Raw genomic sequence first — 10,580 nt, forward strand, 5'->3', positions numbered from 1 at the left:
CTCATTCCATTGTCGACGACACATTCCAGGTAAATAACCCACAAAGAATGTGACTTTTCCAGTCATGTTTGGTTTCACTGCAATCAACTGGTTTGTTTGTAACACAATCAAACCTGATGGGTCATTTCGTGGGACGTATTGACTGAAAGAAACCGATTTGAAGATAACAAGTAGTGACATCATTGTGCACCAATGATTTGCCCGCTGTTTCGTTGATTGACTGTATTTTAACCCAATGACCACTGATCGACTTGAAATCTAGCTGGGTAGATAGCCAATGAGCTGAGGTAAACGGCAATAGGTCATGTTTATGTGTTGCAAGACCAACTCATGTAGTAAGCTCCAGCGTAAAGTGAGTCATTCGCTATTGAAGTTTCATACCGGAAGGATATGAAGGATATGAAGGATATGAAGTGTATCACTATTGACGTGTAACATTCATCCAGCTCCTGCCACAAGTGGTGTTCATCTGCCCAAATGTATTTCTGCAGGCATGGATGTGCCTCAGGGCCAAAAGGGCACAGCATGGAGGCGTCGCTGTGTTCTTTGCAAAATGAAGTCCCCCATCACCTGCACCACATGCTTGGTGACCCTCTGCTTTACAGCAGAAAGAGACTGCTATGGCACCTGGCATCAGCAGCACAATATTGTGTAGAGCTTGGCAAAGTGGGTGGGGTTATATCCTGCCTGTTTGGCCCTGTCCGGGGGTCTCATCGGATGGGGCCACAGTGTCTCCTGACCCCTCCTGTCTCAGCCTCCAGTATTTATGCTGGAGTAGTTTATGTGTCGGGGGGCTCGGCTCAGTTTGTTATATCTGGAGTACTTCTCCTGTCTTATCCGGTGTCCTGTGTGAATTTAAATTTGCTCTCTCTAATTCTCTCTTTCTCTCTCTCTGAGGATTTGAGCCCTAGGACCATGCATCAGGACTACCTGGCATGATGACTCCTTGCTGTCCCCAGTCCACCTGGCCTTGCTGCTGTTCCATTTTCAACTGTTCTGCCTGCGGCTATGGAACCCTAAACTGTTCATATTTACTATTGAGGTGCTGTCCTGTCCTGTGATTATTATTATTTGACCCTACTGGTCATCTATGAACGTTTGAAAATCTCAGCCATGTTCTGTTATAATCTCCACCAGACACAGCCAGAAGAGGACTGGCCACCCCACATAGCCTGGTTCCTCTCTAGGTTTCTTCCTAGGGTTTGGCCTTTCTAGGGAGTTTTTCCTAGCCACCGTGCTTCTACACCTGCATTGCTTGCTGTTTGGGGGTTTTAGGCTGGGTTTCTGTACTGCACTTTGAGATATCAGCTGATGTACAAAGGGCTTTATAAATACATTTGATTTGATAGAGGACTGATAGAGGTATTTAGTCAGCCACCAATTGTGCAGGTTCTCCCACTTAAAAAGATGAGAGAGGCCTGTAATGTTCATCATAGGTACACTTCAACTATGACAGACAAAATGAGAAAAAAAATTCTGAAAATCACATTGTAGGATTTTTTTTGGTGCAAATGATGGTGGACAATACTGTTGTAGTACTGTTGCCCTCTTATGTTTTCACTGAAGTTGTTTTATCTTGATCATTTTAAAGATGATGATACAAAAATAAAAGTAAAAAACAAATGTTTTTTTTTCATTGTATTATCTAAACCAGAACCAGATATTCTCCTACATTCAATTCTACATTTACACAAACTTCAGAGTGTTTTCTTTCAAATGGTACCAAGAATATGCATATCCTTGGTTCTGTGCCTGAGCTACAGGCTGTTAGATTTGGTATGTCTTCAGGCGGAAATTGAAAAAAGTAGGGAATTAAGCTCTAAGAGGTTAAGGACTATGGGGCGGTTCGTCACGATCCAGAATAACGTCAGATGACACAACAAACTGCCACGACAGGAATGTCACACGAGCTGTATCATAACAAACAGGATGTCAAAGACATGGCCACATGAATAACGTCATAAAGACCTGCATCAGTTCTGTGAAAGAGGGAACTTGAGAGGGAGAGAGAGAAAGAGGGGGGTTGAGAGAGAAAGAGGGGAGAGAGAGAGAGAGAGAGAGAGAGAGAGAGAGAGAAAGAGAGAGAGAGAGAGAGAGAAAGAGAGAAAGAGAGAGGAGAGAGAGAAAGAGAGAAAGAGAGAGGAGAGAGAGAAAGAGAGAGAGAGAGAGGAGAGAGAGAAAGAGAGAAAGAGAGAAGGAGAGTGAGAGAAGGAGAGAGAGAAGGAAGGAGAGAGAGAAGGAAGGAAGGAAGGAAGGAAGGAAGGAAGGAAGGAAGGAAGGAAGGAAGGAAGGAAGGAAGGAAGGAAGGAAGGAAGGAAGGAAGGAAGGAAGGGAGGAAGGAAGGAAGGCAGGGAGGAAAGAAGGAAGGAAGGAAGGAAGGAAGGACAGATAGAGACTGAGACTGTACTGTAGCCTAGTGTCTCCTAACCCATAGTGACTTGAGCCATCCATTAGTGTTCTCTCTCTAATTTAAAGCCTTATCAGCATCATCACTCTGGCGCAGGCTATAATAGGCTTTAATTACATCACCCTCAGCTGAGCACCATGCATGAAATGAAAACACACGCCCACACTGAGAGGAGACAGAGGGAAGGAGGGAGAGATGGGGAGAAGTAGGTGGAGGAGAGGGTGTGACAGTGAGAAGTGGAGAGAGTTTAGGAGAGAGAAAGAGGGTGAGAGAGAGACAGACAGAACAGTGAGCACCTTGTCTTAACTCCTGCTTCCTGTCTTTTCCCTCTCTGTCTTACTCTGTCATCCTCTCTCCTTACTCTCTTTGTTCTTCTTCTCTCTGTCTTACTCTGTCATCCTCTTTCCTTACTCTCTTTGTTCTTCTTCTCTCTGTCCTACTCTTAACCTCTCCATCGCAGGAAGTTGTAGGTGCTGCTGTTACTGTGAAAGCTATTGCTTCTGTCATCCTCTAAATCCTCTCTTCTTCTCAACGGGGCCTCTCCTGATGAAGCGATGACTGTGTGTGTCTCTCTGTGTGTGTGTGTGTGTGTGTGTGTGTGTGTGTGTGTGTGTGTGTGTGTGTGTGTGTGTGTGTGTGTGTGTGTGTGTGTAGTGCTGAGTTCCTCTCTGTGATAACTTAGTGCACCTCTCCCTTCTCTGCTTTCTTTTCCCACCCAGAGAGAAGGGATGAGGACAGACGAGAAGGGACGAGGACAGACGAGAAGGGACGAGGACAGACGAGAAGGGACGAGGACAGACGAGAAGGGACGAGGACAGACGAGAAGGGACGAGGACAGACGAGAAGGGACGAGGACAGAAGAGAAGGGATGAGGACAGAAGAGAAGGGATGAGGACAGACGAGAAGGGACGAGGACAGAAGAGAAGGGACGAGGACAGACGAGAAGGGACGAGGACAGAAGAGAAGGGACGAGGACAGACGAGAAGGGACGAGGACAGGCGAGAAGGGATGAGGACAGACGAGAAGGGACGAGGACAGAAGAGAAGGGACGAGGACAGACGAGAAGGGATGAGGACAGATTAGAAGGGATGGGGACAGACGAGAAGGGACGAGGACAGACGAGAAGGGACGAGGACAGGCGAGAAGGGACGAGGACAGACGAGAAGGGACGAGGACAGACGAGAAGGGACGAGGACAGGCGAGAAGGGATGAGGACAGACGAGAAGGGACGAGGACAGAAGAGAAGGGACGAGGACAGACGAGAAGGGATGAGGACAGATTAGAAGGGATGGGGACAGACGAGAAGGGACGAGGACAGACGAGAAGGGACGAGGACAGGCGAGAAGGGACGAGGACAGAAGAGAAGGGACGAGGACAGACGAGAAGGGACGAGGACAGAAGAGAAGGGATGAGGACAGAAGAGAAGGGATGAGGACAGACGAGAAGGGACGAGGACAGAAGAGAAGGGACGAGGACAGACGAGAAGGGACGAGGACAGAAGAGAAGGGACGAGGACAGACGAGAAGGGACGAGGACAGACGAGAAGGGACGAGGACAGACGAGAAGGGACGAGGACAGGCGAGAAGGGATGAGGACAGACGAGAAGGGACGAGGACAGAAGAGAAGGGACGAGGACAGACGAGAAGGGATGAGGACAGATTAGAAGGGATGGGGACAGACGAGAAGGGACGAGGACAGACGAGAAGGGACGAGGACAGGCGAGAAGGGACGAGGACAGACGAGAAGGGACGAGGACAGACGAGAAGGGACGAGGACAGGCGAGAAGGGATGAGGACAGACGAGAAGGGACGAGGACAGAAGAGAAGGGACGAGGACAGACGAGAAGGGATGAGGACAGATTAGAAGGGATGGGGACAGACGAGAAGGGACGAGGACAGACGAGAAGGGACGAGGACAGGCGAGAAGGGACGAGGACAGGTGAAATGGCAGATCTCTTTGAATCTGTTGGGTTGACTGGGATTGCACCATATGCTGGGGCTTGGATCCAATGTGTGTGTGTGTGTGTGTGTGTGTGTGTGTGTGTGTGTGTGTGTGTGTGTGTGTGTGTGAGTGTGTGCGTGCGTGCGCCCAAGCTCTCTCACCATACATGTAGGCTGTAGCTGTGTGCTGGGCATCATGGCGTTGGCCAGCTGCATCTGCTGTGCCAGCATGGCCATGTTCTTCTGTTGGATCAGGTTGTTCCTACCGTTGATCTCCAGCTGGGTCTTCAGGTGGGGAGGAGGGTGTAGGTACTTACAGTTCTCCCTGGAACAACGACCCTGAGAGAGGGAGAGGAGGAGGGACAGGTGGAGAGAGAGAGAGAGGGGGAGAGAGAGGGAGAGAGAGAGAGGGAGAGAGAGAGAGAGAGAGAGAGAGAGAGAGAGAGAGAGAGAGAGAGGGAGGGAGGGAGGGAGGGAGAGAGAGAGAGAGAGAGAGAGAGAGGAGAGGGGAGACATGGAAAAGACAGATTTTGGAACATGGCATTGTATCTCTATAGACTCAGTGTGAAAGTACAAGACACAAGCTAATTCTGCCTTCTCTTTTTCATCTCTTTATCCATCTCATTGTCATGCTCTCCTCTCTCTGTCTTTCTCTCTATCTAATCACACTTTACCCTCTCTCCTCTCTCTGTCTTTCTCTCTATCTAATCACACTTTATCCTCTCTCCTCTCTGTCTCTCTTTTTCTCTAATCCCACTTTATCCTCTCTCCTCTCTGTCTCCCTCTTTCTCTAATCACACTTTATCCTCTCTCCTCTCTCTGTCTTTCTCTAATCACACTTTACCCACTCTCCTATCTCTGTCTTTCTCTCTATCTAATCACACTTTATCCTCTCTCCTCTCTCTCTCTTTCTCGAATCACACTTTACCCACTCTCCTATCTCTGTCTTGCTCTCTATCTAATCCCACTTTATCCTCTTTCCTCTCTGTCTTTCTCTAATCACACTTTATCCTCTCTCCTCTCTCTGTCTTTCTCTCTATCTAATCACACTTTATCCTCTCTCCTCTCTGTCTCTCTCTTTCTCTAATCACACTTTATCCTCTCTCCTCTCTCGGTCTTTCTCTAATCACACTTTACACTATCTCCTCTCTCTGTCTTTCTCTCTATCTAATCACACTTTATCCTCTCTCCTCTCTGTCTCTCTGTCTTTCTCTAATCACACTTTATCCTCTCTCCTCTCTCTGTCTTTCTCTAATCACACTTTACCCACTCTCCTATCTCTGTCTTTCTCTCTATCTAATCACACTTTACCCTCTCTCCTCTCTCTGTCTTCTCTCTATCTAATCACACTTTATCCTCTCTCCTCTCTCCTCTCTCTGTCTTTCTCTAATCACACTTTATCCTCTCTCCTCTCTCTGTATTTCTCTCTATCTAATCACACTTTATCCTCTCTCCTCTGTCTTTCTCTAATCACACTTTATCCTCTCTCCTCTCTCTGTCTTTCTCTAATCACACTTTATCCTCTCTCTGTCTTTCTCTTTCTCTAATCACACTTTATCCTCTCTCCTTTCTCTGTCTTTCTCTCTATCTAATCACACTTTATCCTCTCTCCTTTCTCTGTCTTTCTCTCTATCTAATCACACTTTATCCTCTCTCTGTCTTTCTCTCTATCTAATCACACTTTATCCTCTCTCTGTCTTTCTCTCTATCTAATCACACTTTATCCTCTCTCTGTCTTTCTCTCTATCTAATCACACTTTATCCTCTCCTCTTTCTCTGTCTTTCTCTCTATCTAATCACACTTTATCCTCTCTCCTCTGTCTTTCTCTAATCACACTTTATCCTCTCTCCTCTGTCTTTCTCTAATCACACTTTATCCTCTCTCCTTTCTCTGTCTTTCTCTCTATCTAATCACACTTTATCCTCTCTCCTCTGTCTTTCTCTAATCACACTTTATCCTCTCTCCTTTCTCTGTCTTTCTCTAATCACACTTTATCCTCTCTCTGTCTTTCTCTTTCTCTAATCACACTTTATCCTCTCTCCTTTCTCTGTCTTTCTCTCTATCTAATCACACTTTATCCTCTCTCCTCTCTCTGTCTTTCTCTAATCACACTTGATCCTCTCTCCTCTCTCTGTCTTACTCTTTCTCTAATCACACTTTATCCTCTCTCCTCTCTCTGTCTTTCTCTCTATCTAATCACACTTTATCCTCTCTCCTCTGTCTGTCTTTCTCTAATCACACTTTATCCTCTCTCCTCTCTCTGTCTTTCTCTTTCTCTAATCACACTTTATCCTCTCTCCTTTCTCTGTCTTTCTCTCTATCTAATCCCACTTTACCCTCTCTCCTCTCTCTGTCTTTCTCTCTATCTAATCACACTTTATCCTCTCTCCTCTCTCTGTCTTTCTCTAATCACACTTGATCCTCTCTCCTCTCTCTGTCTTTCTCTCTATCTAATCACACTTTATCCTCTCTCCTCTCTCTGTCTTTCTCTCTATCTAATCACACTTTATCCTCTCTCCTCTGTCTGTCTTTCTCTAATCACACTTATCCTCTCTCCTCTCTCCTCTCTCTGTCTTTCTCTTTCTCTAATCACACTTTATCCTCTCTCCTTTCTCTGTCTTTCTCTCTATCTAATCCCACTTTACCCTCTCTCCTCTCTCTGTCTTTCTCTCTATCTAATCACACTTTATCCTCTCTCCTCTCTCTGTCTTTCTCTATTCACACTTTATCCTCTCTCCTCTCTCTGTCTTACTCTTTCTCTAATCACACTTTATCCTCTCTCCTCTCTCTGTCTTTCTCTCTATCTAATCACACTTTATCCTCTCTCCTCTGTCTGTCTTTCTCTAATCACACTTTATCCTCTCTCCTCTCTCTGTCTTTCTCTCTATCTAATCACACTTTATCCTCTCTCCTCTGTCTGTCTTTCTCTAATCACACTTTATCCTCTCTCCTCTCTCTGTCTTTCTCTCTATCTAATCCCACTTTACCCTCTCTCCTCTCTCTGTCTTTCTCTCTATCTAATCACACTTTACCCTCTCTCCTCTCTCTGTCTTTCTCTCTATCTAATCCCACTTTACCCTCTCTCCTCTCTCTGTCTTTCTCTCTATCTAATCACACTTTACCCTCTCTCCTCTCTCTGTCTTTCTCTCTATCTAATCACACTTTATCCTCTCTCCTCTCTCTGTCTTTCTCTCTATCTAATCCCACTTTACCCTCTCTCCTCTCTCTGTCTTTCTCTCTATCTAATCCCACTTTACCCTCTCTCCTCTCTCTGTCTTTCTCTCTATCTAATCACACTTTATCCTCTCTCCTCTCTCTGTCTTTCTCTATTCACACTTTATCCTCTCTCCTCTCTCTGTCTTACTCTTTCTCTAATCACACTTTATCCTCTCTCCTCTCTGTCTTTCTCTCTATCTGATCACACTTATCCTCTACCCTCCCTTTGTCTTTGTAGGTATCCACAAGAGACAAATTAGCAACAGAAGCTGAGATAAAGATGATTATCTATCTTATCTATCTATTCTATCTATCTATCTATCTATCTATCTATCTATCTATCTATCTATCTATCTATCTATCTATCTATCTATCTATCTATCTATCTATCTATCTATCTATCTATCTATCTATCTATCTATCTATCTATCTATCTATCTATCTATCTATCTATCTATCTATCTATCTATATATCTATCTATCTATCTATCTATCTATCTATCTATTTATCTATCTGTCTATCACACTCACTGCCTCCTGCCAACAGATTATGATTCACAGAGAGAAAGAGAGATATAAACAGAGAGAGGAACAGAGATAGAGAGAAAGAGAGATAGAAACAGAGAGAGAAAGAGAGATAGAAACAGAGAGAGAAAGCACGCGCGCGAGAGAGAGAGAGAGAGGAGAGAGGGAGCGAGAAGGAGGATATTAAAACCTAACAAGGGGAGTGTTCAGCAGAACAGCATTATGGGTGTGAATCGTTGAAGACTCGTTGAAGAATTGAATCACCTCCATCATACAGACAGACAGACAGACTCCACACGACACAGCCTATATACACTATAGAAGGAGAATATTGTATATATTACAATACACAGCCTATATACAATATACAAGGATAATACTGTATATACTACACTACACAGCCTATCTCTCTATATACACTATACAAGGAGAATACTGTATATACCACACTACATGTAAATTCTCTACATAAGGAGAATTGTATCTCTCCTCTATCCCTCTCTTTTTCTCTCTCTAAATCTCTCTCTATATCCATTTCTATCCCTCTCTATATCTCTCTCTATCAATTCAATGCAATTCAATTCAAGGGGCTTTATTGGCATGGGAAACATGTGTTAACATTGCCAAAGCAAGTGAGGTAGATAATATATAAAGTGAATATATAAAGTGAAATAAACAATAACAATTAACAGTAAACATTACACATACAGAAGTTTCAAAACAATAAATACATTAAATATGTCATATTATATATATACAGTGTTGTAACAATGTACAAATGGTTAAAGGACACAAGATAAAATAAATAGGCATACATATGGGTTGTATTTACAATGGTGTGTGTTCTTCACTGGTTGCCCTTTTCTCGTGGCAACAGGTCACAAATCTTGCTGCTGTGATGGCACACTGTGGAATTTCACCCAGTAGATATGGGAGTTTATCAAAATTGGATTTGTTTTCGAATTCTTTGTTGATCTGTGTAATCTGAGGGAAATATGTCTCTCTAATATGGTCATACATTGGGCAGGAGGTTAGGAAGTGCAGCTCAGTTTCCACCTCATTTTGTGTGCAGTGAGCACATAGCCTGTCTTCTCTTGAGAGCCATGTCTGCCTACGGCGGCCTTTCTCAATAGCAAGGCTATGCTCACTAAGTCTGTACACAGTCAAGGCTTTCCTTATTTTTGGGTCAGTCACAGTGGTCAGGTATTCTGCCGCTGTGTACTCCCTGAGTAGGGCCAAATAGCATTCTAGTTTGCTCTGTTTTTTTGCTAATTCTTTCCAATGTGTCAAGTAATTATCATTTTGTTTTCTCATGATTTGGTTGGGTCTAATTGTGCTGCTGTCCTGGGGCTCTGTGGGGTGTGTTTGTGTTTGTGAACAGAGTCCCAGGACCAGCTTGCTTAGGGGACTCTTCTCCAGGTTCATCTCTCTGTAGGTGATGGCTTTGTTATGGAAGGTTTGTGAATCGCTTCCTTTTAGGTGGTTATAGAATTTAACGGCTCTTTTCTGGATTTTGATAATTAGTGGGTATCGGCCTAATTCTGCTCTGCATGCATTATTTGGTGTTCTACGTTGTACACAGAGGATATTTTTGCAGAATTCTGCAGAATTCTCAATTCAAGGGGCTTTATTGGCATGGGAAACTTGTGTTAACATTGCCAAAGCAAGTGAGGTAGATAATATACAAAAGTGAAATAAACAATAATAATTAACAGTAAACATTACACATACAGAAGTTTCAAAACAATAACGACATTACAAATGTCATATTATGTATATATACAGTGTTGTACAAATGTTTAAAGTACACAAGGGAAAATAAATAAGCAGAAATATTGGTTGTATTTACAATGGTGTTTGTTCTTCACTGGTTGACCCTTCCTTGTGGCAACAGGTCACAAATCTTGCTGCTGTGATGGCACACTGTGGTATTTCACCCAGTAGATATGGGAGTTTATCAAAATCGGGTTTGTTTTCAAATTCTTTGTGGATCTGTGTAATCTGAGGGAAATATGTGTCTCTAATATGGTCATACATTTGGCAGGAGGTTATGAAGTGCAGCTCAGTTTCCACCTCATTTTGTGGGCAGTGAGCACATAGCCTGTCTTCTCTTGAGAGCCATGTCTGCCTACGGCGGCCTTTCTCAATAGCAAGGCTATGCTCACTAAGTTTGTACATAGTCAAAGCTTTCCTTAATTTTGGGTCAGTCACAGTGGTCAGGTTTTCTGCCACTGTGTACTCTCTGTGTAGGGCCAAATAGCATTCTAGTTTACTCAGTTTTTTTGTTAATTCTTTCCAATATGTCAAGTAATTATCTTTTTGTTTTCTGATGATTTGGTTGAGTCTAATTGTGCTGTGGTCCTGGGGCTCTGTGTGGGTTTGTTTGTGTTTGTGAACAGAGCCCCAGGACCAGCTTGCTTAGGAGACCCTTCTCCTATAGCTCTATCTATCCATGTTTTTGTATCCTTCTCTATCCCTCTATATATCTGTG

The 10,580-nt window shown here is 43.8% G+C and overlaps 1 protein-coding gene across 1 annotated transcript in view; it reads right to left on the reverse strand.

Moving 5' to 3' along the window:
• LOC109881895 (muscleblind-like protein 1) overlaps positions 1-10,580 on the reverse strand; it is a 154,218-nt gene that overhangs the window by 46,907 nt on the left and 96,731 nt on the right. The window contains exon 2 of the mRNA XM_031791231.1: positions 4,510-4,686. Within this exon, the coding sequence (XP_031647091.1) occupies positions 4,510-4,686 (177 nt within the window). The remainder of the gene's footprint in view (positions 1-4,509; positions 4,687-10,580) is intronic.

This window comes from Oncorhynchus kisutch, linkage group LG15 (genome assembly GCF_002021735.2).
Source record: "Oncorhynchus kisutch isolate 150728-3 linkage group LG15, Okis_V2, whole genome shotgun sequence".
NCBI classification, from domain to species: domain Eukaryota; kingdom Metazoa; phylum Chordata; class Actinopteri; order Salmoniformes; family Salmonidae; genus Oncorhynchus; species Oncorhynchus kisutch.